The 27990-nt window shown below is 51.1% G+C and overlaps 1 protein-coding gene across 3 annotated transcripts; it reads left to right on the top strand.

Moving 5' to 3' along the window:
- The first annotated feature begins 190 nt into the window (after window positions 1-190).
- LOC130923995 (phospholipid-transporting ATPase ABCA1-like) lies at window positions 191-27655 on the top strand. 3 transcript variants are annotated; one of them, XM_057850258.1, is made up of 49 exons: window positions 192-2552; window positions 3365-3462; window positions 3523-3616; window positions 5369-5510; window positions 5569-5687; window positions 6412-6533; window positions 6604-6807; window positions 6886-6975; window positions 8452-8695; window positions 8988-9127; window positions 9208-9324; window positions 9945-10139; window positions 10235-10440; window positions 10537-10713; window positions 10810-11032; window positions 11093-11314; window positions 11411-11615; window positions 12086-12199; window positions 12286-12460; window positions 12528-12659; window positions 12750-13027; window positions 13091-13311; window positions 13374-13446; window positions 17952-18196; window positions 18274-18325; window positions 18392-18511; window positions 18577-18725; window positions 18800-18924; window positions 19007-19105; window positions 19526-19715; window positions 19779-19873; window positions 19936-19968; window positions 20029-20134; window positions 20223-20297; window positions 20368-20537; window positions 20625-20802; window positions 20865-20980; window positions 21069-21213; window positions 21288-21411; window positions 21468-21597; window positions 21746-21872; window positions 21948-22010; window positions 22078-22184; window positions 22251-22392; window positions 22462-22596; window positions 26225-26328; window positions 26417-26509; window positions 26617-26860; window positions 26933-27655. In XM_057850258.1, the coding sequence occupies exons 2-49, from the start codon at window positions 3397-3399 to the stop codon at window positions 27056-27058; spliced, it is 6852 nt and encodes a 2283-aa protein (XP_057706241.1). In that variant the 5' UTR covers window positions 192-2552; window positions 3365-3396; the 3' UTR covers window positions 27059-27655. The 3 variants fall into 3 exon arrangements, with proteins under 3 accessions (XP_057706239.1, XP_057706241.1, XP_057706240.1); XM_057850257.1 differs by having other exon boundaries at window positions 10810-11314; XM_057850256.1 differs by having other exon boundaries at window positions 191-2552; window positions 10810-11314; window positions 18577-19105.
- Window positions 27656-27990: the final 335 nt, after the last annotated feature.

The following is a 27990-nucleotide window of genomic DNA, read 5'->3' as shown; positions in this document are numbered from 1 at the left end:
CAGAATGATATCGCCTGTCACTCATTTCTGAAACTACGACGAGTGGTCAATGTGCAAGAGAGGGAGGGACCAAGCAATGTCACTTCCCGTTCAGTTATACTGCGAAGCGGTCTTTGGTGATTCGTTCGGCAACGTCACTTCCCGTTCACTAACCGAACGATTCATTTGGGTGGGGAGGGAGATGAGGGGGGCGAACGATTCGTTGAACGATTCGTTTGAACGAATCGTTTTACTGAACGAACCGGAATGGATTCGTTTACTCAAGTGAACGACAGATCCCGTCACTACCATCTAGCCAGATGAGACGGGGGGGCAACGAGGACGTCCATCCAGCCAGGGGTCAGGATAGTCAGGCGGCTGAGGCTGAAAAGGTAGCCTCTCCCCAGAGCGGAAGGGGGAAAGGGGACACCAAGTGACTAGTGATGAAAAGACTAAACAACTAGATATTCCAATTACAAAAGAGAAATAAAGTAAGAACTAGTGGTAAGTAGAGTGAAAAACGGGATAGTGGCTGTACTTCCCACAGCGTTATAGCTCCTAGGGCAGCTTTAGACTGAAGTGTGAGTCTAGTCTGTTTTCAACTAGCCTGACCATAAGCTCTGTCAAATAGGAACGTTTTTAATCTAATCTTAAATGTACAGACTGTGTCAACCTCTTTAATATTAGCTGGAAGCAGCTTGGTAACTAAAGGCTCTAGCTGCTACTTTACTTTTAGAGACCCTGGGAACTACCAGTAGACCTGCATTCTGAGAACGAAGTGTTCTGTTGGGGCGGTATGGAACCATAACATCTGTGAGTAAAGATGGCCCCAAACCATTAATGGTCTTAAATGTAAGAAGGAGGATTTTAAATTTAATTCTAAACTCGACTGGAAGCCAGTGAAGGGCTCAGAGCATAGGGGTGATGTGCTCTCTTCAATTAGTTCCTGTTAAAAGTCTTGCTGATGCGTTCTGGACTAGCTGAAGACCTTTTAGGGAACTTTTAGGACAAGCTGCGAGTAAGGAGTTACAGCAATCCAATCTAGATGTAACGAATGCGTGAATTAATTTTTCTGCATCGCTTTTAGGCAGAATATTTCTCATTTTTTGATTAATTTTAATTATGAATTAATATTTATAATTATTTTATATTAATGATTTATTTAATTAATTTTATGAATAAACGCGTCGGTCGGATAGGCTCTGGCACCCCTGCGATCCAGGCAAACGACATTTGACTCGGATATTTATCATGGAGAGGCATAGGCGTAACAACTAAAGTGACCTCATCAGCGACAGACTTCAGATCCGTGCGGTCAACTCGGATCGGCCGTCTATTGCCGTCAACGGCCGTGACACGCGACCGCACGATCGTGTTTTCGGTTGAAACGGATATCTAGAACTGTCAGTCGCAGCAAAAGAGTTAACGAGCAACACAATGATACAGGATTTTGCTAAATCCATATTTGTAGTCAAGCAAAGTTTGCGGAACAAAAGTCCAGCGGCAGCAAAAACGTCCAGAAAATCACCAACAATGTAGCTCCGTTGATCACATGGGATTCTGTTTTTATATACTGTATATTCATGTCAGAGAAAATGTGTCTTCTATGATTTCAACATGTCAGGTTTTGACCTTCAAACCTATGGATTTTGAGCTCATGGGGAGGCACTGTTTAACGGCGGACTATCTTCATTTAGTGGTAAAGCTATCTTCATCTAGTGTTAAAGCTGAGAAGTGCAAGGGGAACTCAAGCTTCTTGTGTGCGCCACATTCAATGATATTTTCCTCTCCTGGACAGATGTATGCTGCGCTCTTTAATGGTGCTATTTGAATGGATTTATCCTTGTTAGATTGTGAGAATGTCATTTGTCAGCTAGATGTGAACTCTGCTGGTGAATTTCGGAAGAACATTTGCAGCAAATTTTGGCTCATCCACTTGGAAGGATGTATTCATAAGCATCTTTTGGTTTGTGCGTGTGTGCCTCTCGAGACCCTTTGTGTTGAGTGCATTGCATACTTGTTGCTCGCTCGTAGCTTTATTTTTGAATGGCTGAATTGGGGGGGGGGGGAGAAGAGAAACGTTCTTGCTTCCTGTTTATTGCCTGCCCCATCTCGGAAGAAGAGACCGCAGATGAGCTGCGCGACTGTCCGGAAGCGCGAGACGAGCGAGACGCGTCTTCCAAAATAACGGCCAAGCTTTCTTGGACGATATTTGCCTTTGGCGCATGCGTTTAGAGCTTCTTAGCGTCGACGAGCTTAACATTTTCGATCTGGGTGCCCGTCTTTTTTTGACTTTGAGTTTGTGACGTAAGCGAAGGCGGTGGGCGTTTTCTTTTTATTTTGGAAGTAGTAGCGAACGGAAGCAGAGCGTGGGCCTACTACCGCTGACGGACGCCGGCCGAGACGAGACCGGCCGGACGCTGCGGAGATTTTGCAAGTTCGGAGTTGACTCAACGCAACGCAGTTAGTCAGGCGGCCAGCCTGCCTGCAGCGAGCGACGCGACGCGACGAGACGAGACCGCAACGAGATAGAGAGGGAGACAAGAACGAGAAGGAAGAAGAACTCGGGGAAGGTAAGAAGGTCCTTTAGAGAAACGACAAGTCGAGTGTTGAAATGTGTCGGACTAAAGTTCATCCGAGTTGATAAATGGCAAAAAGACAAGTTTGTTTGCTGCTCTGCCTAAATTTGATGACGAAGATTATTTAGGAGGAATTCTGTCAATGATTGGCAAGACTGGATTGAGTTCATCAATCAATCCGTGTATTGATCTGTTTGCCGTCATTTCCAAAACATCGCTATTTTCAACATTTTCTCCAGGAAAGCGCCCGCTACATCTATTCAAAAGTCTCCTTCCTTCACTGCATGCCAGCAGCCCACTTCACAGAATATGTCAAAGAGGGGGAAATCCATTTCGACCGGGAGGGAGTTATACACCAAATTTTGTGCCGTGGCCCCGTCATTTAAGGAAAAAAAAAATCCATCATTATCGGTTATCCAATTTGTTGTTTGTAATTTGTAATGCTAATAAACATGACAACCTGCCGCAAAAAGCCCATAGAGCAATATCTGGCGGGGTACCGTTTTTTTTCCCCCTTCGACTAACTACCACAGCACATGGTCCCGGTCCCGAGCGATACGATACCGACAATATAGCGGGTGAACTTTGCCGTTGATTTGGGGGGCCGTTTGCGTGGCTCACGTTTTGCTGGCAAAGACAAAGTATCGGGAAGACTTGTCAGGTCAACGCTGGTTATTGATTAGCGATCAGCGGGAGATTATCAGCTCTTCCTAATAAAGCCGGCGGCTCCGGAGATATAAGCGCGCGTGGAAGCAACGTGATCGGCGATCCCTATCTAAAGACATCTCGACCTTTTCCCTTTTGAGACGCGCGTGGGCTCCGGCGCCGAGGACCGGCCATGTCCCAGCGGACGCAGCTGGCCCTGCTGCTCTGGAAGAACTTGACCTACAGGCGGCGGCAGAAGGTGAGAGAGAGAGCGCCGCTTCCGAGGAGGTCCGTCACCGACGGCTCCTTTGATTTTCAGCTTCAGCTGCTGGTCGAGATCGTGTGGCCGCTCTTCATCTTCTTCATCCTCATCGCCGTGCGCCTCAGCTACCCGCCGTACGAACAGCACGAATGTGAGTCCGCCGGCCGGATCGTTCCAGACGTTTCTCCGGCTCCGACCGCGGCTCTCTTTCGTTACGAAAACATTTTTTGTTGTGAGATTATACACTATATTGTGGGGGATTCAAACCCTTCGATCAGTTGCCAATACTCAAAATACGGACAAACACTTGATTTGCGCTCACTGAAAATCTTTTTGGAAGTTAACGGATTTGATAAGCGATTGATAAGTCTTGGCTTCGGCCCCCTCCTTTGTCCTCCTCGTGCAGGTTTATCTCTTTTTGACATTTTATCTTTCTTTATGGACGTCATAATCGGACGACGTCAGCTGCTGAAGGTCGGAGGACCGGCGGCGCCACGCGTGCCGAGCGGAAGAAAGAAAGAAAGAAAGTCCACCGCGGCCGCAAAAAAAAGGGGAAGGAGTAGAGATAGATACATAGCGTAGGTTGTAGTCGTTTGAGGAATGTTGTTGCAGTCATAGAGCGACGACCTGTTGCGACTTGTCGCTCAAACAACTCAAAAAGATCAGATCGAACTCGAGCCAGCCTGAAGAAAGACATGCTTTTTTTCCCCTGGGTATCGCGCCGTCGAATCCTATTTTGACATGTGTCCGAGTAATGGTCAGCTAACGTAGGGACTTTTTTTCACAAGTGTACATCCATCTTTATAATAGAGCAGTGTTTTTCAACCTTTTCTGAGTCACAGCACGTTTTTACATGGGAAAAAACCTCACGGCACACCACAAACCAAAATGACTTTCTGTACAGTATATTTAATTATAAAATCATTTCTCAATATTTATACTTTCTCAGTGTAAAACTTGAGCCTGTTTAGATGAACACAAAGCCGATATCCTGGCAGGAATCTTCAACAGCGCTCAGTCTGGATTTTTTTTGGTCATAACAGTAAGGCTTGAAAAGCTCAGAATTATCAGACAGAGGGACTTTAACCGCATCAGGGCCTAGCATCCCGCTGACAATGGCTTTGCATGCAGGTAGGATTAATATCTCTGCCACAGTGTGGCACTTTTTGGATTTGGCAACAAGTTCAGCAACAAGGTTTGGCTTTGAGGGCTTCCTTATTTCCCTTTGTAGTTTTTCTCCAAAAAGTTGCCTGTTTCTCTGTGTTTTCACGAAGGCGAACATAATAGTCCATAGACTTGTTTTGAAGCGACCGGTGTTTTGCTTGGAGATGACGTAGCTGCTCGTGTCGCGTTCAAGAACCGCTCGAATTTCTAGCCGGCGGCCACCTTGCTGTCCTCGAAAATGCGTTAGAATAAAACACTGGGAGGATTGATGGCCGTCACATATGGATAAAATGGAAAGGACACTTTCGTGTATATCGACATTTGACGAGTCTGATCAGAGGATGTACAGTTGACGTTTTGCGTTCTGCACTGTCGCGGACGGCGCGGTTGCGACGGCCAGAAATCCGAGCAGTTCTTTAATGCGACAAGAGCAATACCTCGCTCATCTGCACACGACCGAGAACTTTCTACCTATTCCTTCGGCCCCATGACGTTAAAAAAAAAAAAAAAGTGATATTGCATTTCTCGCGGCACACCTGACGATCTCTCATGGCACACTGGTTGAAAAACACTGTAATAGAGTAACTCTTATGTTTGCTCCTCGGATGAAGATCTGTTTGACAAAGGTCGAGCGATTTGTCGGCCGGCCGATATACACCCGGATTTTGCCTTTCCTCTGTCGACGAAAAGGCGAAACCTGCACGGGATCTAATCCGGCGTCCGTCTCCGTCCGTCTCAGGTCATTTCCCCAACAAGGCCATGCCCTCGGCGGGCACCTTGCCGTGGATCCAGGGCATCCTCTGCAACGCCAACAACCCGTGCTTCCGCAGCCCCACGCCCGGCGAGTCGCCCGGCGTGGTGGGCAACTTCAACGACTCCATGTGAGCGTCGGGCCGTCCTCGGCGCGCTCTCGTTCGCTCACCTTCTTTTCTCTTGCAGAATTTCCCGCCTCTTCTCCGACGCCAAAAAGATTCTCCTGTACAGTCAGAACGACAAAAACTTGGAAGGCTTCAAGGAGCTGGCCCGCGCCCTCAGGAAGCTCCAGAGCAGCAGAAGCGGTCGGTACCCGAAGCGCAACTTTGCTCGTTATAATCGAGCTAGCCCGGGAACGCTAGAAGCGCCTTAGCTGGCGTGGCCCTTCGGCGGCTGGCGCGTCAAAACGATCGATCCCGGTAAATCGTCCCGCCCGCCGTCGGCGTTTTGGCTGGAAATTTTCCACGGTCACATTTGAACAACGACGACAACAATTGCTATGCATAGTCCATGGAAATGAAAAGCCTCCGTCCGCTCCTAAAGCTGTCAAGAAATTTCCGGTGACATTTTTCTTTGTTCTGCACTTTTCTTGCTGGCTGAACAAAAGGAATTTGCCGCCGCTTTGTGTTCTAATGATGGCGTGTCGAGTTTCCGACCTGCTCTGACCTGCTTTTATTGTGACGGGAGGGAAAGGAGGGAGGCGGGCAGAGAGCGTGCGACCCCTGCGAACCGAACCCTCGCCGATTTGGCGCCGCCAATTTGCCACGTCGGGCTGACGGGCGTCCCCGCTTAAAACGCCACCGTCTCATTTGACACCTCGGCTGACCCCTGAAAAACCTTCCCGCTTGCGCTCGCGCTCGCGCTCGGGCCTGTTATGACAAGTACAAAGCCGGAGGAAGGGATGGTTCCTATTGACTTTTTCATAAAAGTCTCTTTGAGTCAGACGTTGGCACCTGTGACGACTTGTAGCAGTGACATCATCAAATAGGATTCCCGTCACCTGATTTGACGTACGTTTGTGTCCTTCAGGCTTCAAGTTAAAGCACTTCCTACGAGACGAGGAGACTTTTTCCGGCTTCCTGTCGCGAAACGTATCCTTCCCGCCGGCGGCGGTCTTACGCATCCTGGAGGCCGACGTCGACTTGGAGAAGGTGCGCGCCTCCCTCCCTCGATCCGTCGGTCCGTCGACGGGTAACCGGACGGAAGCGCGCCTGTGTTCAGGTTCTTTTGAGAGGTTTCGGGGTTCGCCTGCGGGACGCGTGCCCCCGCCGGTCGGGGGGCCGGGGCGTAGGGGAATTTGTCAACGTGACGGACCCCGGGACCGCCGCCGCGGTTCAGGAATTGGTGTGCCGCGCCCCGCCGGCGTGGCTGGACCTCGTCGAGCGCAACTTTCTGGAAAATGCCGACTTCCTCAAACCCTTCCTGGTAAGAACGTCCCTTTTCTATTCGGGACATCGAACCGTTCTATGGGAAGCGTGAACCGTTTGCGCGCCGCTCTCTCAGGGGGACGTCAGATCGGACCCCGAAGCCGTGCGGGACGTTTCTGCGGCGACCAACAAGCTGCTGGACGGTCTGGGCTCCCTGGCCGTGGAGGTACGTCGTCGCCAAAATCACGGGAAACCGTGTCGTCGTGCTTTGCCTAAGCCTAAGAGTGGCAATGATTAAAGATAGCTACTGATTTAAACACTGTAATAAGGTTACTCTAACTTGCTCTCATCATGTTTACTGCCCACAGACACACTTTATACTCTGCCTGCTTTCCCTTTATGAAAAATGGGCAAAACATAGAAAATGATGCATTCGGCACGGCTAGATGACAATGACTTTAGGCCAGCGGTGTCCAAACTATTCCACATAGGGCCGCAGTGGGTGCTGGATTTCCTGGATTCCTACAAAACAAGACCACACCTTTCCACCAATCTGGTGTCTCTAATCAGTTGATTGCTGTCAGGTGCTGCTTGTTTTAGAACAAACTTCATTGGTTAAACTGTCTGTGCTCGATTGGTAGGAAAAAAAAACAGGACCCACAGTGGCCCTTGTGGACAGGTTTGGACACCCATGCTTTAGGCCACAGGTGTCAAACCGATTCCAGAAAGGGCCTAGTGGGTGCTGGATTTTGTTCCAATCGATAACGCGCAGAGAGTTTAACCAATGAACTTCCTGCTGAAACAAGCAGCACCTGTCAAAGTTTAACACATGTAAAAGATCTAATTGGTGAAAAGGTGTCCTCTTCATTGGTTGGAAAGCAAACCTGCACCCACTAGGCCCTTTCTGGAATCGCTTTGACACCTGTGCTTTAGGCCAATATCAGCCATTTTGACGGGCTGTCATTGGCTCAGCCCAGGACAGAAATGGCTGGCCTCCATCGGATTCTACACTTCAAATGACACACATTAGGTGTAGTGATGTTTAAAAATGATTTTCCTTTGTCTTCTATAGTTTTAGTGTTTGAGAATAAACTTTTATCGCGGTTACAGTAAATGGGTATACTTCACAGGTGCGATTCCAGAAAGGGCTTAGTAGGTGCTGGATATTGTTCCAACCGATGACGCGCAGAGAGTTTAACCAATGAACTTCCTGCTGAAACAAGCAGCACCTGACAAAGTTTAACACATGTAAAAGATCTAATTGGTGAAAAGGTGTCCTCTTCATTGGTTGGAAAGCAAACCTGCACCCACTAGGCCCTTTCTGGAATCGCTTTGACACCTGTGTATTAGGATATATAGTCACCACAATAGTGGTTCCATTGGTTGGAAAAATGAAGATTTTTGGACAATATCGCGGGCGATCGTTTATCATTGGCCGTGAAAATTTGCGATGGCGAGAGGCGAGCCCAGCGTGAGTTCTCTGGAGAGAAAATTGCGAGGAGTCACGCGGCGGTCGGGACACCCGATGTCTCAGCTGAACAAAGAACTAGAAGCAACAAACACACGCAGCTGCGTCGTCCCCGTTGACTCGCGTAGACGCCGCTCATCCGCTTTCTCCCGCGCGCGCCGGCATTTCGTCCGGACGAAACGCCGGCGCGATCCGACGGAACCCTAGCGCGGTTTGAATTTTGCTGTGCCGCAGCTGGCCGGGATGAAGAGCTGGACGGACCTGAGGAAAGAGATCGTCTTCCTTCGGCGCAACGCCACGTCCTCGCCCAGCGCCTTGTACCAGGCCGTGTCGCGGATCGCGTGCGGGCACCCGGAGGGCGGCGGCTTGCAGATCAAGTCCCTCAACTGGTACGAGGACAGCAACTACAAGGCGCTCTTCGGGAACCACAACGGCAGCGAGGAGGCCGGCGCCGCGCAGCACTACGACAACGCCTCCGGTACGTCGCCCCGCTCGCCGTCGGAGTCGCCTCGGCGCCCGTCCGCGTGACGCGGCTTCCGGAGGGGCCCGAGCGTATCCGGTCGGTCGCTAACCCTTAGCGAGCGCCTAAGTCGCGAGCTCGACCAAAATATGAAGGCCAAAAAAAGGGTTAGGGTTTTGGTCGCGATGGCCCGTTTCGCTTGGTTTCCCCCTCTTCCCGCGAACTTTGCCCTCGGCATTTGGCGCAAGGAGGGCGGTGGGATTCTAATTGTTGCGGCGTCCTTTGTGAGAAATGCCGTGTTTGTGTGTAGCTCCCTTTTGCAACAGTCTGGTCAGGAGCCTGGATTCCAATCCCATGTCCAAGATGATCTGGGAAGCTGTCAAACCACTGCTGCTGGGGAAAATCCTCTACACTCCCGACACTCCCGCTACTCGGCGGGTCATCCACGAGGCGAGGACCCAGCTCCCGTCCGGCCGGCCGTCGTTTGGCCGCTCGGTTTGAACGCGCGTTTACGTCTGCGGCGCCCGCAGGTCAACCGCACCTTCCAGGAGCTCGGCGTCTTCCGGGACTTGGAGGGAATGTGGGAGGAGATGAGACCTAAAGTTTGGAACTTCCTGGAGAACAGCGAACAGATGAACCTGATACGGGTAATCCACCGCAATTGTTCATTCGTGCAGAGTAGGGCTCTGAGCGTGATACAAAAGCCTATCGACTGCCATGAATACATATATCGTTACTGTTTAAAGAAAAGGAACCCACCCAAATTTTTCCACGTGACCTCGTCGGCTGCCACTGACAGCTATAGACGTCAATTTAGACTAGAAGGGGGTCCTCTTCCAATTTAAGGCGCTTCCAATTCATTTTGGGATATTCACTTCCTGTTCCGTAGCTTCAACCGGAAGTGATCCATAAATGCCGCAAAATAAACAGGAAGTGACCAAAAATCAACAAGAAATAACCCAAAATGAGCTCACTGACAATCATCCGTTTGAAGTGGGAGGACGAATGGCATTTGCCACCCTAGGAGTTCAAATGCACGGTTTGGACGTCAAGTGCTAAAACCATGGAAATTGACAGCAGAAGGATGGGAAGGGCTTTTTTTTTTTTCATTTTGTCATAGAATAGGATTTCCTGATAATTGTCGTATTGCCACACGGTGAGATAACGCCTCTCGCAAATCGTAACGTAGTCCAGAGACGGAAAGTCTCCCGTTTGGCGATAATGCAAGAAAGGAGGAAAACAGGAGGCGCTTGTGCGTGCCTTCCAGTCTCTGCTGAAAAACAACGCCACCGCCTCCTACTTTCACACTCAACTGGCCGACACCGAGTGGACCGTGGCCGACGTGTCCCACTTCCTGTCCAGGCACGCCGACGAGCGGCGACGGCGGCCGGGCGCCCTCACCTGGAGGGACGTCTTTAACGAGACCGACCAGGCCGTGGGCGGCATCTCCCGCTTCATGGAGGCGAGTGGCGAACGCCCGCCCGTGCAAAAAAACGACCGGGGCGGCGGCTAGGCCAGCTAACTTTTTATTTTTTACCGGCCGCGAACGTGTTTCAGTGCGTGAATCTGGACAAATTGGAAGCAGTCTCGACCGAAGAGCGAATGATCAACGAGTCGATGCTTCTGCTGGAGGACAAGAGGTTCTGGGCGGGGATCGTCTTCCCTGACCTGGCCACCAACGCCACGGAGCTCCCCCCCAACATTAGCTACAAAATCCGGATGGACATCGACAACGTGGAGCGGACCAATAAGATCAAAGACGCGTAAGAACAGACCCGGGCCGCCGAAGTCCGGGGTTTCCGGTGCAAAGCGACGCCAAAGTCAAATGAGTTAACGCCGCTTTCGGGCTTTCCGCTCAGGTACTGGGACCCGGGTCCTCGCGCTGACCCCTTTGAGGACATGCGCTACATCTGGGGAGGCTTCTCCTACCTCCAGGACGTCATCGAACAGGCCCTGGTCCGAACCCTGACCGGCACCAAAGACAAGACGGGCGTTTACATCCAACAAATGCCGTACCCCTGCTACGTGGACGACATGTAGGTGGAGCGAGCGTCAACTAGCGGTACGCGTCCTAACCCGTCCGGCTCAATCCCGCGTTCCCGGGCGGGCGTCCGGCTCGACCTCGTTCTCAGATTCCTGCGGGTGATGAGTCGCTCCATGCCGCTCTTCATGACCCTGGCCTGGATGTTCTCCGTCTCCATCATCCTGAAGAACGTAGTGTACGAGAAGGAGGCGCGTCTGAAGGAGACCATGAGGATCATGGGATTGGACAACGGCATCCTGTGGTTCAGCTGGTTCATCAGCAGTCTGATTCCTCTGCTCGTCAGCGCCGGGCTCCTGGTCCTGATGCTCAAGGTCCGTCGGTGCCGCCGCCGCCGCCTTTGGCCGTCACTCCTTCCGTTCTGTTTTCCGCAGAAAGGAAACCTGCTGCCGTACAGCGACACCGGCGTGGTCTACCTCTTTTTGGCGTCCTTCGCCGTGGTCACTATCATGCAGTGCTTTCTCATCAGCACCGCCTTCGCTCGAGCCAACTTGGCCGCCGCCTGCGGAGGAATCATATACTTCACGCTCTACTTGCCGTACGTCCTCTGCGTGGCCTGGCAGGACCACATCGGCTTTCCGGCTAAAGTCTTCGCGGTAAGGACGGGCGAGCGGGGCCGGGCCGGGCTGGGCCGGGGCCTTGCTTAGCATTTGACGCAAGCGCTGACTGGCGCCTCGCGCTAACGACCGCAGAGCCTCCTGTCTCCGGTGGCTTTCGGCTTCGGCTGCGAGTACTTCGCCCTGTTCGAAGAGCAGGGCGTCGGCATCCAGTGGAAGAACCTGGTGGCCAGTCCCCTGGAAGAGGACGACTTCAGCCTCCGCACCGCCATCATCATCATGTACTTTGACTCCTTCCTCTACGGACTCCTCACCTGGTACATCGAAGCCGTCTTTCCAGGTAGCGTGGAAGCACCTATTATTTTCTTTGAGCGAGTCCGCCTCGGCCGGCCTCCCCGTACAGTATGTTTTCATTTCTAACCCTTCATAGAATTTGTCAACGTGCCAAGGGGAATACGGAATTCAGATCCGCTCCAAATAACTCGACTGATAGTAAACTAATTGGTGAGGTGGCAAGCATTGCTAACATGAATCTCAACTACGCAATAAAAGAGGTTAGTGTAGCAAGTGCAAGCCAACAGAATCTTCATTGCTCAAAGAGTAGAAGCTAAGCTACAGCACTGGCCAATTTCCAGCTCCCGGTTTTCCCGGACATACTAAAAGTATCTTTCCGGTTGTCACGGAGATGGACAGGTGCGCGCAGAAAGCTCTGCCCGTATTGGCAAGACAACAAAGCACAGCGAATGCTTTCGATTCCATAGAAGCGGACGAGTCCGAGTTCGGTGACCGGTTTGCGCGTCCTTCCGGCAGGTCAATACGGCATTCCTCGGCCGTGGTACTTCCCCTTCACCAAGTCCTACTGGTTCGGAGAGGAGGAAAAGGCATCCGACAAAGTCCCGTTGGAGCACAAAAGAAAGTCCGGCGGTAAGGTCGAGACTCCGAAAGGATAAGCTGGGTTTTTTTTGTCTTCCCGCTGAGATTATCTGTCTGCGCACGTGACTCCTGTCTAGCGGCGTGCACGGAAGAGGAACCGGCTCACCTCCGGCTCGGCGTCTACATCGAGAATCTCGTCAAGATTTACCGGCACGGGAAGAAAGTGGCGGTGGACGGCCTGACGCTAGGCTTCTACGAGGGACAGATCACCTCCTTCCTCGGACACAACGGCGCGGGAAAGACCACCACTATGTAATTTGTCGGCGGTGCCCGGCCCCTTCGCCGGCGAAGCCGTTCCAAACCGTTTCCGTCGCGACAGGTCCGTCCTCACCGGTCTGTTCCCGCCCACCTCCGGTACCGCCTACATCCTCGGTCGTGACATCCGCACGGAGCTGAGCGCCATTCGGCAGAGCTTGGGCGTCTGCCCGCAACACAACGTCCTCTTCAGCATGTGAGCGAGCGGCCTTCCTTCCTTCTGCCGTCCTCTTTTTTTCATTCCGACCCCGCCCGCTAGCAGCTGACGTCCCGGTGCTTTCGCCAGGTTGACGGTGGAGGAGCACGTGTGGTTCTACGCCCGACTGAAAGGTCTGTCGGAAGAAGGGGTAAAAGGCGAGATGGAGCAGATCCTGCGCGACACGGGCCTGCCGCACAAACGGCGTTCCAAGACCAGCACGCTGTCCGGCGGAATGCAGAGGAAGCTGTCCGTGGCCCTGGCCTTCGTCGGGGGCTCCAAGGTGGTGATCTTGGACGAGCCCACGGCCGGAGTGGATCCCTACGCTCGCAGGGGAATCTGGGATTTGCTGCTCAAGTACAGGCAGGGTGAGTTTTGGCGGGCGGCGCCGTGCGTGCGCACGGATTGAACCGCCCGCCGGCTTTTCTCAGGACGCACCATTATCCTGTCCACGCACCACATGGACGAGGCCGACATCCTGGGCGACCGCATCGCCATCATCTCGCACGGGAAGCTGTGCTGCGCGGGCTCCTCGCTCTTCCTAAAGAACCAGCTGGGGACGGGCTACTACCTGACCCTGGTCAAAAAGGACCCCGAACCCTCGCTCGGCTCGTACGGGAACTCGTCCGGCACGGTCTCCTTCGCCAAAAAGGTCCCGCTCCGCCGCGCTCTCCGTTCCGGACAAAGCGTGAACGCCGCCCGCTCCCGTCGCAGGACGAGAGCGGTTCCGTCAGCAGCAGCGACGCCGGACTGGGCAGCGAGCAAGAAAGCGACGCCGTCACTGTCGGTGAGCGATGCTAGCGGACCGCCTCCTCGCCCCAGTGCGGTCCTAATAGATTGGGCCGATCTAAGGGTGGAAGAAAAAAATGCTTTGTACCGGCTGATCAAATCTGGGACAGAAATATGGTGGTTTTTACAAGGAATTCCTTCCTTTCAACAGTTCAACTTGTATGTGAAGTTGAGCTACATTGCTTTCTTACAGCCGCTTCTTCAATTCAATTCAATTGTATTTGTACAGCCCTATATCACAACAGGTTTGTCTCAGAGGGCTTTACAGAGTCATTTTTCATACACAGTCAGATACTGTAGATGAATGAGATAAGTCCATGACCTGGCCATCCCCCATCCTTAGACCCTCACTGGCGGCAAGGAAAAACTCAAAAAAAAAAAACATGGGAAAAAGAGAAAACTTGGGGAGAACCACAATCAGGAGAGAGCCACTCTCTGGACGGACAGGCTATAGCGGCACCAGGACTGATGATGGGTAGAAGCAGAAGGAGTTCCAGTTTGTAGAGATGCAGTGGCGTAAGGGAACATGAGGAGGTCCATCTAGCCTGATTGGGGGGGGTGCAGCGAGGACGTCCATCCAGCCAGTCAGGATTGTCAGGCGGCTGCGGCTGAAAATTTAGCCCCTCCAAAGGGGACACCGGGTGACTAGTGATGAAAAAACTAGTCAACTAGATATTACATTTAGAAAAGAGAAAAAAAGACAGTTGGTAGGTACAGTGAAAAACAGGAGATAGGACTCGGTGGCTGTACTTCCCCCAGCATTATAGCTCCTCGGGCAGCTTTAGACTGAACTGTGAGTCTAGTCTGTTTTCAACTAGCCTGACCATAAGCTTTGTCAAATAGGAACGTTTTTAGTCAAATCTTAAATGTGCAGACTGTGTCGGCCTCTTTAATACTAGCTGGAAGCTGATTCCATAAGACAGGAGCTTGGTAACTAAAGGCTCTAGCTGCTACTGTACTTTTAGAGACCCTGGGAACTACCAGTAGACCTACATTCTGAGATCAGAGTGTTCTGTTGGGGCGGTATGGAACCGGAGCATCGGTGAGATAAGATGGCCCCAAAACATTAATGATCTTAAATGTAAGAAGAAGGATTTTAAATTTAATTCTAAACTCGACTGGAAGCCAGTGAAGGGCTTGGAGCACAGGGGTGATGTGCTCTCTTCTATTAGTTCCTGTTTCAAGTCTTGCTCCTGCGTTCTGGACTAGCTGAAGACCTTTTAGGGAACTTTTAGGACAAGCTGCAAGTAATGAGTTACAGTAATCCAATGGAGATGAAACAAATGCGTGAATTAATTTTTCTGCATCGCTTTGAGACAGAATATTTCTAATTTTGGCTATGTTTTGGTATGTATGGCAGGTGAAAAAAGCTCTTCTACAGGTTTGTTTAATATGAGCTTTAAATGATAGGTCTGGGTCAAATAGAACTCCGAGGTTTCTAACTGTGGTGCTGGAGGCTAAACTCACATTGTCCAGAGTGACTATCTAGGAAATTAGTATCTCACACTTTTAGGACCTATTATAAGATCTATATAGCTATAGACCTTCTGAAAAGTCTTTTCAGGGTTAAGTAGAAGATAATTAGTGCTCATCCAGGTATTTAGATCTCGGACACAGGTACTTCGTTTATCCACTTGCCTGATCTGATCAGGTTTAATTGATAAATACAATTGTGTATCGTCAGCGTAACAATGAAAATTAATGATATGATTTCTGATGATATTGTCTAAAGGCAGCATATACAGCGTAAACAAGATGGGCCCGAGGACCGACCCTTGCGGCACACCATAACTGACCCTGGAATACGGTGATGATTGCTGGTTTACATTGACAAACTGGTACCTATTAAATAAATATGATTTAAACCAGCAGAGGGCTGCTCCTCTAATGCCTATGTCACATTCTCGTCTCTGAAATAAGATATTATGCTCAGTTGTGTCAAAAGCTTCACTCAGGTCCAACAGAACCAGGATCGAGACTAATCCATCGTCAGCGGCTAGTAACAAGTCATTACTTACTTTGACTAATGCAGTTTCAGTGCTATGATGAGCTCGAAAGCCGGACTGGAAATGTTCAAATAAATTATTGTTCTGTAGGTGCTGACATAGTTGTTTAACTACTACTCTTTCGAAGACTTTGGAGAGGAAGGTTAGATTAGAGATTGGTCTGTAATTAGCTAAAGGACTGTGGCGCGTGGCCAGTAACTAATGAGGTATTTATTATATTTAAGATAATATCAATACTTAGAGGCAGGGTCTCTTTAAAAAGTTTGGTTGGGATTGGGTCGAGGAGGCACGTTGACGATTTGGAGGACACAATGATTGAGGTTACATCCATTTGGTCTTCAGTGAAGTTATTTAATATTATAGAGGGGTGTATAGGAGATTCTGAATTTTCACTCTGTGCTCTGTCAGACCTAATAGTTGGAAGTCATTCATCTATTTTGTTTCTAATAGTTGAGATTTTATTGTTAAAGAAAGTCATCACAGCTGAGAGTAGGTGGGATAGAGGGTTCTACTGAGCTGTGACTGTCAGCCTTGCTACAGTGCTGAACAGAAACCTAGGATTATTCTTGTCTTCTTCTATTATGGATGAGTAATATCTGGTTTTAGTCGGACGCAAGGCCTGTTTATAGGTCACTAAACTGTGTTTCCAGGCAAAGAGAGCGTGCTCTGTGCTGGAACTGTGCCAAAGTCTTTCTAATTTACGTGCTGTTTCTTTAAGAGAACGTTTTTCAGCATTATACCAAGGAGAAGCCCGTCTTGGGTTGACAGACTTTAATTTTAGAGGGGCAACTACATCCAGAGCAGTTTGTAGTGTGAGCATGACACTATCAACAAACTCGTCACTATCCGACGTTTTCCCTTCATAATCAGACGACATGGAGATGAATATTGGCTGAATGATCTGTTTATTCTCTGAAACAGAGCGATCACATAATGTCCTTTTCATCTGAGTTTTATTCACTAGTGTAGGATTATCTTGAAGCACAAACTGAAAGGTACTTAGACAGTACGGGGTTGTGGGGGTGGACGATAAGGTCACTGATCTCAGTACCGTAGGTTAAGATCAGGTCCAGGGTGTGCTCGTGACTGTGAGTTGGTTTATTTACATTTTGAATAAAGCCAGTCCCATCTAGTAGGTCATTAAAAGCCTTACCAAGAGAGTCACAGTCATCATCAACATGGTTATTAATATCCCCTACAATTAGAATTCTATACCAGTTTAGCAAAATACTGGATAAAAAGTCAGAGAATTCTAACAAAAACTGTGAGTAGGGACCGGGAAGGCGATATACCACTATGAAAAGAACTGCTTTTTGGTTCTTCCAGTTGGCATCAATAATTGAGACTTTCAAAGGAGTTATAAATGTAATTAGCTTTACTTTTTGGGCTCATACCTAAACAAGAGTGTGATATTACTGCCACTCCTCCCCCTCGGCCCGTGCTTCTAGCTGTGTGAAAAATTCACGTGACTTGGAGGTGTGCATTCATTAAGTCTTACAAAGTCATCCTGCTGAAGCCAACTTTCAGTCAGGGACAAAATATGAATATCATAATCCGCAATGAAGTCATTTACTAACAGATTTGGGCGAAATTGACCTAATGTTTTATCATCCACATTTGAATATGTTTATTAGGAGTTGTTTTGTTGTATGTATTAAATTCATTGGTCTCATTCCTATAGAATTATGTTTTTTGCTCTTCACTATACGAGACACGGACACAGTTTCTGTCTTCTGTCCTGAATGTTGGATTTGTGACAGCTCGGAAAGAGGCGAGTGATCGTTAATAACAGAGAGGTGTTTTACACTACAACTCTGCGCCCGGGCCCCCACTTCTTCTTTGTTCTTTTTTTCATATCTGCCATTTTTAGCGCTTCACAGCATGGGCAAGTGTGAACTGCATGTCATTGAATATTAAAGACAAGAAGTCAAATACAATATGAATAAAGTATTAAATGTCAATCCAAGATCTGGGGTCCAATGTGCAAGCCAGGTGAACAATTTATGTGAGAGAGAGCGATTTCCAGCTTAACAGTCCAATGGCCACTGAGACAAAACTCTGGTGGATTTCTCATCTAGCTGCGTATGAATTTGTTCAAAATGTGTCTCCCACTGCTTTGTTTTTTGGGGGGTGAATATCAAAATATAGACAGAGTTGTGCAGTGGTGTCCAAACTATTCCACATAGGGCCGCAGTGGGTGCTGGATTTCCTGGATTCCTACAAAACAAGATGACATCTTTTCACCAATCTGGTGTCTCACAAGTGTAATCAGTTGATTGCAGTCAGGTGCTGCTTGTTTTAGCACAAACTTCATTGGTTCAACTGTCCGTGCTCGATTGGTAGGAACAAAAACCAGGACCCGCAGCGGCCCTTGCGGACAGGTTTGGACACCCATGGTGTAAGGGATAGGATGATATCTTGAAGGAGAGGTTGCTATTCTGACTGCTTTTTATTGGACCTTCTGACGGCTTCTTTCCGCTTTGACGTCCTCCCTTAGAAAACGGGCGCCCGGCATCGGTGTGCGAGGCACCTCCGGTGGATACCTCCCAGGTGTCGGGCCTGATCACGCGCCACATCCCGGCCGCCCGCATGGTGGAGGACCTGGGGCACGAGCTGACCTTCGTCCTGCCGTACTCCGCCGCAAAAGACGGCGCCTTCGTGGAACTTTTCCGGGAAATGGACGAGAAGCTGAGCGAGCTCAACGTCTCCAGTTACGGCGTGTCCGACACCTCTTTGGAAGAGGTCGGGATCTCCGATTCCCCGCGAGCCGTCGGCGACGCCGTTCGTTCGGCGCAGTATTCCTTTGTTTTTCTCGCCAGATTTTCCTGAAAGTTGCCGAAGATAACGGCGTGGACACGGACGTGCCCTCAGGTAACGTCCGATCGTCCGGCGACTCGCCTCGCGCAAAACCTTAACCCCGGCGGGGCGCGTACGTAGACGGCACGCTACCGGTCCGACGTCGACGACGGACTCACGCCTTCGGGGGAGGCGATCCTCAGAGCTGCTTGAGACCGCTGACGGACGAGCGCGACGGCGGCGCCGACGACGGCGATCCCGGTAAGCGGCGACGCTCGGTGCCGGCGCGCGAAACGGCGCTCAAAAACGAGCGCGCGACGTTCCAGAGAGTCGGGAGACGGAGCGCTTGAACGGCACGGGCGGGACGGGATCGGAAAAAGTCAGCGGCTGGAATCTGCGAAAGCAACAATTTGTGGCCCTCATGTGGAAAAGGTTCCTCTACGCCCGGCGCTCCCGTAAGGGCTTCTTCGCGCAGGTCTGTCCGTCCGTCGGTCGGTCGGTCGGCCGCTGGCGCTCGGGATCTAGGCTTGACCGCCGCCTCTGTGGCAGATCGTCCTTCCGGCCGTCTTTGTCTGCATCGCGCTGGTCTTTAGTCTCATCGTACCTCCTTTTGGAAAATATCCCAGTTTGGAGCTGCAGCCCTGGATGTACGAAGAGCAGGTCACCTTCATCAGGTACTCCCGTTTTCCTCGACGGACCTAACGCACGTCTGGAGAATAAAAGGCGTGTCCCGTTGCGCTTTGCGGCGCACGCTAGCGACGACGCGCCAGGAGACGCCACCATGCAGAAGTTGCTGGCTTCTCTTTTGGACCCGCCGGGACTGGGCACCCGTTGTATGCCGGGACTTAGTCTCCCGTAAGATGCCGCCGCTGGCCATTTTTGCGCACTCTGTTCCGGTGTCCGCCATCTGGTCCCTGAGCTTGCCACCGGCCTCTCCTCTGAGCGCTCTCTTTTGAGGGACTTTTTCATACTCTCGTCCTCGTCCCCTTTTAAACTTTATTGTATTTTCTCCGGTGCCTCGGCTCTTTGGAGTCTCCTCTCGCCCCTTGTCTCCTCTTCTCATTTTATGCTTCATAGGCTTCTCGCTTCTCTCTTCTGGCTCGCAGGCAGTTTTACGGCATCTCCCGCCCATCTCCTATCGCTCCTCTGGCTTCTAGTCCGTCGCTCCTTTCGTAGCTCGCCTCCGACTTCCGGCGAATCCGGTTTCCCGTCCGGCCGGCCTCTCTCGTCCGTTTTTCCGGCGTCTCACGAGCGTTCTCCGTCGCTCGTCGGCAGAGACGCGCCGTGCACCCTGGGCGACGACGAGTGGAGCGTCCCGGAGGTCCCGGACGGCGTCCGGCGGCTCTTCGTCTCCGGGAACTGGACCATGGAGGAGCCCTCTCCCTCCTGCTCCTGCAGCTGCGACGGCAGAAAGAAGATGCTGCCCGATTGCCCCGCCGGAGCCGGAGGGATGCCTCCGCCCGAGGCGAGGACGCCGCCGCCGCCACCGGGGCGCCGACAGGGTCGCTGACCTACGCTTTGTCTTCAGATCAAGTTGAGTTCCACCGACGTGCTGCAGAACCTGACGGGAAGGAACATCTCCGACTACCTGGTCAAAACCTACGCTCAGATCATCGGCAAGAGGTAGGAAGCGCTCGCTCGACACGCGCGCCGACCGTGACTAAAATATATGCTGTCTTCCTCAGTTTGAAGAATAAAGTCTGGGTCAACGAGTTCAGGTGAGCCGGCCGGATCCCGCCGCTCGTCCCGATGGGAAATAATCGGTCGCGGGCCGACAGGTACGGCGGCTTCTCCTTGGGCGCAAGGAGCACTCAGGTCCTCCCGCCGGCCGACGAAATCGACGACGCCATCGGACGCGTTCGCAAAATCTTTGAACTGACCAAGGTGGCTCACGGCCCGATCGTCGGCGCGCCGTACGTACCGATGACCGACCGGCGGTCGTAGCGATGCGATCATTGTCTCTATCGATCAGGGAGCGGCGGCGGATCGATTTCTGGACAATTTGTCAGCGTTCATCCACGGACTGGACACCAAAAACAACGTCAAGGTGAGCGCCGCCGACGGACGGACGGACGGACGGTAGCGAGGGACTGACCGAGCGAGCGCGGGCCGCTCAGATCTGGTTCAACAACAAAGGCTGGCACAGCATGGGCTCCTTCATTAACGTGATGAGCAACGCCATCCTGAGGGCCCGGCTGCCTCCCGGGGAAGACGCCGGCCGCTACGGAATCCGAGCCTTCAATCATCCGCTCAACTTGACCAAGGAGCAGCTGTCCCAGGTGGCGCTGTGAGTACGCCGGAGCGAGCGAGCGAGCGAGGGAGGGCGAACCCGTCGTCCCGCGAGACCGACCGAGCGTGCGAGGCCTCTCCGCAGGGTCACCACCTCGGTGGACGTGCTGGTGTCCATCTGCGTGATCTTCGCCATGTCCTTCGTACCGGCTAGCTTTGTGGTTTTCCTCATTCACGAGCGCGTCACCAAGGCCAAGCACATGCACTTCATCAGCGGCGTGCACCCGCTTCTCTATTGGAGCGCCAACTTCATCTGGGACATGGTACGTTCGGCCGTCGGCACGCGAGAGAGCGCCGACCCGTCGACGGTGTGGTGTCTCCGCAGTGTAACTACGTGGTCCCGGCGACGCTGGTCATCCTCATCTTTGTGGCCTTCCAACAAAAAGCTTACGTCTCTTCCACGAACCTTCCCGTGCTGGCTCTGCTGCTTCTGCTCTACGGGTAGGCGGGCACGCTGCGGCGACCCCGAGGCCTCGGCCACTTTTGCGCCGGCGCTCTGACGGGGCGCGGCGGCTTCCCTCCCTCGCAGGTGGTCCATCACGCCGCTGATGTACCCGGCGTCCTTCCTCTTCACCGTCCCCAGCACGGCCTACGTGGTGCTCACCAGCGTCAACATCCTCATCGGCATCAACGGGAGCATCTCCACCTTCGTCATGGAGCTCTTCGGAGATCACGTGAGCCGCCGCCGGCCGCTAGCCCCCACCCCGCCCCGCCCCGCCTCTTCCCTTACGCGTAAACGTGGCTTCAGGAGATCGGAGGCATCAACGACATCCTGAAGAACGTCCTCCTCGTCTTCCCTCACTTCTGCTTGGGCCGAGGCCTCATCGACATGGTCAAGAATCAAGCCATGGCCGACGCGCTGCAGAGATTCGGTAAGGTCTCGCGCCGCCGTCTCGCCCGTGCGTGACGTGTCGCGTGTGCGCGTCAGGTGAGAACCGGCTGCGTTCCCCTCTGGAGTGGGACATGGTGGGAAAGAATTTGTTTGCCATGGCGGTGGAGGGTGTGGTCTTCTTCCTCATCACCATCCTCATCCAGTACAGATTCTGCTTCAAACCCAGGTGATCTTTCTCGAGGTTCAAGGCCAGTCGAGAAAAAACAGCTTGTCAGAATTGTTGCTTCAAAGTCAGAATTCTCAGAACAAAGATTCATTTGAAATGGAGAATTGTGGGACGTTCAAGTGCGCTCACACGCGTTCGCTCCGCGCAGGCCGGCGAGTCTCGTGACCGAGGCGGGAATTCCGGAAGACGAGGACGAGGACGTCGCCCGCGAGAGGCACCGGATCGTACACGGGCTCGGGCGCGGACACATCCTGGAACTCCGACAACTGACCAAGGTGATCCTCACCGCGCCGCGCCACGTCGGCGCGTAAGCTCGGGTGTTAATAAGGCCCGGGCTTCTGGCGCCGCAGGTGTTCAAAAGGAATCAGAGGCCGGCGGTGGATCGGCTTTGCGTGGGGATCCCCCCGGGCGAGGTGGGTCACGCCGGCGAACGCGCCGGTCGGTCGCCGGCACGCGCGTTTAGCGTCTCGCTGCGGGCAGTGTTTCGGTCTGCTGGGCGTGAACGGCGCGGGAAAGACCACCACCTTCAAAATGCTGACGGGCGACACGACGGTGACCGGCGGGGAGGCCTTCCTGGCCGGCAAGAGGTCGGCTCAAAGTGGGCTCGGGGTCGGGCGCTAAAGCCCTCCGCTGACGCGGCGCTCCCTCCGCAGCATCCTCCGAGAGTTGGAGCAGGTCCACCGGAACATGGGCTACTGCCCTCAGTTCGACGCCGTCAACGAGCTGCTGACGGGACGGGAACATCTGGAGCTGTACGCTATCCTCAGAGGAGTTCCCGGGGAAGAAGTCTGTGACGTGAGTGGTCGCCCGGTCCGTTCCGGCCCCGTCTTCGCCGTGACCGACCGGCGCGCCGCGATTTGACAGGTGGCCGAGTGGGGCGTCCGAAAGTTGGGTCTGCTCAAGTACGCCGACAAAGCGGCGGGAAGTTACAGCGGCGGGAATCTGCGTAAGCTATCCACTGCTATGGCGCTGATCGGAGCACCCCCTGTTGTCTTTCTGGTGAGTTTGCCTGTTAAACGTCCGTCTACTTTCGACTCGGCGGCAGACAGGCAACAGAATTGAAGCGAGAGAGAGAGAGAGAGTGAGTTGGATGACAGCTCAACTTTACTTGAGAGCAGGCATGGTGGGGGTGTCCGAACGATCATCCCATATGACCCGTGAGTTCAACCTACGCGCTTTCTCAGCTTGGACACTAAATGGAGCGAGTCACTCAAAGAGTGCCTCTCCATTAGCTCGGGCAAAACGTGGCAACAAGTCAGTGGATGGATATATCGGCCGGCAGTTACCGTATATGGACTTTTTTCAAGATTGGCCGATATACTTGTTTAAATCCTGCAGTGTTTGGGTGATGATCTTTGTTCTTTGGGTATTTTTCAAAGAGCCAGTTTTTGAAAAAGACTCAGATAGTGTTATTCTGTTTTTTTGTTGTTTTTTTTTTTTTTGGAATGGGATTTCTTTGTCGCGCCGCACAGTCCGAACCATTTGACCGATCGGCACCGTTCGAATATCGAAACGACCGGAATTTTCACGCGACGCCAGGAATTTTTCAAACAACTCCGAAAATGTTTCAGTTTGCCCGTAAACGCCAATTTTTGAGATTTTTTGGAAAAAAAAAAAAAAAGATTTTCAAAATGTATGTAGTCCCACAATTTTAGACCAAATCACATCATTTGGACATCAAACATTCTGTGATTGTGAGGGGCATAAAGTTCATACAGAATTTGGAGAAAAAAATGACGGTTCCCCGGAAATTTGCCAAAAAGTTTACCATTCATTTTTAACGGGTATTTTCCCATTCACTTCCAATGGAATTTACATGACATTGATGCCATTGACGGTCGTGTATGTCGACTCTATTGATGCCAACGTACTTTGATTCCATTGACGCATATGTAAGTCGATGCCATTGACGGCCACGGACGTCCAAATTTCCCATTCATTTCTAATGTCATTCGCATTGCATTGACGCACAAGTACACGATTGCAAAAGAGGCCATTGACGGCCATGCATGTCGACTCTATCGACACCAATGTACTTGGACTCCATTGACGCATGTGTAAGTCGATGCCATTGATGACTATGGACGTCCAAATTTCCCATTCGTTTCCAATGGCATTTAGATTGCATTGAAGTCAATTTAGACAGATGCCATTGACGGCCATGTATAACAATTCTATTGATGCCAACATACGTGGATTCCATTGACGCATATGGATGTCGACGCCATTGACGGACATATCGTACAAATTTCCCATTCATTTTCAATGGCAAAAAACAAATGTCCCCAAATTAACTGGAAATGAACAGATATCAGTCGGACAAGTGTCTCAAATGTCCCGGATTCCATTGAGGTATTTGGAAATCGATGCCATCGATAGCCGTGGACGTCCAAATTTCCCCGTTCATTTCCAATGGCATTAACATTAAATTGAGGCCAATTTAGTCAGATGCCATTGATGGCCATGTATATCAAATCTATTGATCCCACTGTACTAGGATTCCATTGACGCATATGGATGTCGATGCCATTGACGGACATATCGTCCAAATTTCCCATTCATTTAATGCAGACATGTCCAAAGTCCGGCCCGGGGTCAAATTTCATCCGGCCCCCAGCCTCTGTCATAAAATCAATAACGTCTGGCCCGCACACAGACTTGATAAATTGGTCAGCAGGACTGCTACCAGCATATGAAGTAGCTTACACACTAAATGCTGCTCCTCATTTACCCACTAAAAGGCAGCAGCACTCTGAGCAACATCACCCCGTGTGAGCCTTTACTTCCAATTTTCTAAAAGGGCGACAATCAACAACAAAAAGAAAGTTGACTGCGACGGCCGACGCTACAAGGATAGGTGGAAATTGGACTATTTCTTCACTAAAAGACACAACAACGGTGTCTGCCCCATTTGCAAAAAAGGCAGTGGCTGTTTTTAAAGAGTTCAATGTGAGGCCAAACAAGACACGCTAACATGTACAACAAGATTACAAGGTAGATACGCAACGAGAAATTGAAGCAACTTGAAGCTAGTTTAACTTGACAACAGCAGTATTTTGCAAGAGCCCGAGAGTCGAAAGAGAACGCCACAAAGACGATACTGTTGAAATGATGAATTAAAAAAAAAATAATAAAGCAAATGTAACACCCAGAATGGCTTGCTAAAATTTGCTTAAATATATTGTTCTACTTAAAGCACGTCAGCCAAGGTCGGCCCCCCACATTTATACCACACCAATTCTGGCCCCCTTTGCAAAAAGTTTGGACACCCCTGATTTAATGCCATTGACCACCATGTTTGTTGATTGTATTGATGCAAATATACTTGGAGTCCATTAACACAAATGTAAGTTGGTGCCATTGACGGCCATGGACGTCCAAATTTCCCATTCAGTTTCAATGGCAAAAACCAAATGTCCCCGAATCAAAAGGAAATGACCAGACATCAGTAGGGGATGTCCCCTAAATGACCTGATATGACAGGACACGCCCCCAAATGACCTGATATGACCAGGACACGCCCCCCCAAATGACCTGATGTGACTCGGACACAACCCCGAGATGTCCCCAAATGACCTGATATGACCAGGACACGCCCCCCAAATGACCTGATATGACCAGGACACGCCCCCCCAAATGACCTGATATGACCAGGACACGCCCCCCCAAATGACCTGATATGACCAGGACACGCCCCCCAAATCTCCCCAAATGACCTGATGTGACTCGGACACAACCCCGAGATGTCCTCAAATGACCCGATATGACCAGGACACGCCATCCCAATGTCCCCAAATCAACAGGAAGTGACCTGTTATGACCAGGACGTGTCCCCCAAATGTCCCCAAATCAACAGGAAGTGACCTGTTATGACCAGGACGTGTCCCCCAAATCAACAGGAAGTGACCTGATATGTCCCCAAACCAACCTGTGCGGGGATAAGATCTATATCTCCACACAGCAAAGACCCAGAGTCCTTTCTCCAGAAATGGCAGTTTCTAGTTAATTGTGATTTTATGCCACATAGTGTTACAAAAGGAAGTGGCAGAAGAAGAAAAATGTTCAACGTAGACTTGACTTTCATCATCAACGTGCTTTCAAAATGAGTATATTGGCCTCAAATATCGGCATGTAAAATCAGTTTTCGACATTGACGATTTTGCATGACTTAAATCAATCATGAGCCGACGTGACAAATTGTGTATAAAACGTATTACGTGCCAGAAAATGCGCAATGAGGAGGGAAAAAAAAGAACGAAAGAAGTTATTTGATTTAATCCAAGACCAACAACAAACATATAGTCATTAACTGGAGAACAATGGGTTAAATGGCTATCCGTTGATAGAACGTACAGTATTCGGATCAATTTAGCCAAATCCGTTCAAGTCTTCCTCTTCAGTTTTACTTCTGAACAACTCTGCAAGTAGCGGGCACCCCACCTGGCGGCTGTCACTTGAAAAAAAAAAATCGCGGGACCGGCTAAGCTATAAAAAGAATTCCACTTGAAGTCCGCTAACGGGGAGGCGCTTAGAATAAGCTCGGCGCCATGGGCGAATCCCGCTTCTCTCGCTCTCTCTCTCTGTTCTCCGTTGCGCTCGTGGGCGGAGCTAACCCTGGCTGTCGTAGGACGAACCCACCACGGGCATGGACCCCAAAGCCCGCCGAGCGCTCTGGAACTGCATCCTGTCAGTCATCAAGGAAGGACGCTCCGTCGTGCTCACCTCGCACAGGTCGGTCCGTTTCTCGTCCTTTCCTTTTTACCTCGTCCCCTCTTTTGGGCTGGCTATAAAAATGTTCACCCGGGTTTACGTGCGACAGCATGGAGGAGTGTGAGGCCTTGTGCACCCGGATGGCCATCATGGTCAACGGCAGGTTCAAATGTATCGGCAGCGTCCAACATTTGAAGAACAGGTAGAACGCACGCACTATCGTGACCGCTTTCACCTGTTCCGCGCGACAACACGCGGTGACTTTTCGAGGCCGGCAAAGCGCTAACGTTGCGCGCGGGCCGGCGGCAGGTTCGGCGACGGCTACACCGTGGTCCTGCGGGTGGCGGGGCCCGATCCCGACCTGGCGGCCGTCGGCCGCTTCATCGAGCGCGAGCTGAGCGGCAGCACGCTGAAGGAGAAACACCGCAACATGCTGCAGTACCAGCTGCCCTCGGCGCGTTGCTCGCTCACGCACGTTTTCTCCACGCTGGCCAAGAACAAGCGGGCCCTCAAGATCGAAGACTACTCCGTAACGCAGACCACGCTGGATCAGGTGCGTTCCCCGACGAGACGTAGCGAGATATCTTTGGTCGGCGACGGACGTTGACGGCCGCTCCATTTGCAGGTGTTTGTCAACTTCGCCAAGGACCAGAGCGACGACTATCACTCCAAAGACGCGGCTTCTTCCTCCGGAAAGCGGAGACGGCGGGGCCTTTCTCGGGAGGACGGACCCAAAGAGAGCGCCGTGTGAACTTGAAGCGGTCCGCCCGCCATTCTTTTTTCCCCGTGGGGTTGGTCTCCACCAAGATTCCAAATCAGTTGAAATCAGCCGACTTTGATTTTATTTATGTTTGCTCTACTGCCAATCAAAGTGTTGATGATTTTGGGAGGAAGAAAAACTGTGGAAAGTTACCTGACTGATTTTTTTAAAAAAATAATTTTCTCCTTCAAACGTGACACCAAGCTGTTACTGAAAACATTGAAATCAAACAGACCCACGGAACATAAGGATAAGTAAAAAAGCACTTTTCTGTCTTCCCCACCGACGGCTCCCGATTCCGACACCCGGCCGTGTGGTATCGGCCGATGCCGATGCTGTACCGATACCGTGTTTTTTTTTTTTTTGGGGGGGGGGGGGGCAAAAAAATCTTTTATATACAAATAGAAAAATGAAACAGTCATCAAAATAGGACAATGTTGTTTACAATTTTTGGATGTAATTCTGTCAGTGCTTCAGCTTCCTCCTCAAGTTTGGCTCTCACGTCTGGGATCTCCTGACAACGCGGGCATTCTTTCGGAGAGTTTACAGCTACGTCCGGACAATCAATAAAACATTTATTTAGCCATATTTGGGATAGCTGTACCATATTTAGACAGGTAGGAGCTGTCCCATAACCTGACAAATATCCAGTATCACCGCTGCGGGGAGCTCGCTGTGGATAGTCTTCTATCGCGTTCAGGAATTGACATCACGCACTCCGGCTTTGGGAAGGGAGTATTAACGGAGTGCAAAAACTTAAATGATCCTAGCAGTCGTGCGATAATAATGAAGAGGTTGTTTTGACCAACTCCTCCAAAGTTTATATTCGTAAAATTACACCGAAAAGCTCTTCAAGTTAAATGCAAGTTGTCGGCCAATCAAACGTGCATTTGAGGGGGCGAAAAAATGGACTGGTACATTCA

Source organism: Corythoichthys intestinalis, chromosome 11, assembly GCF_030265065.1.
Source record: "Corythoichthys intestinalis isolate RoL2023-P3 chromosome 11, ASM3026506v1, whole genome shotgun sequence".
Lineage (NCBI taxonomy): Eukaryota > Metazoa > Chordata > Actinopteri > Syngnathiformes > Syngnathidae > Corythoichthys > Corythoichthys intestinalis.
This window is presented reverse-complemented; position numbering and strand designations above follow the sequence as displayed.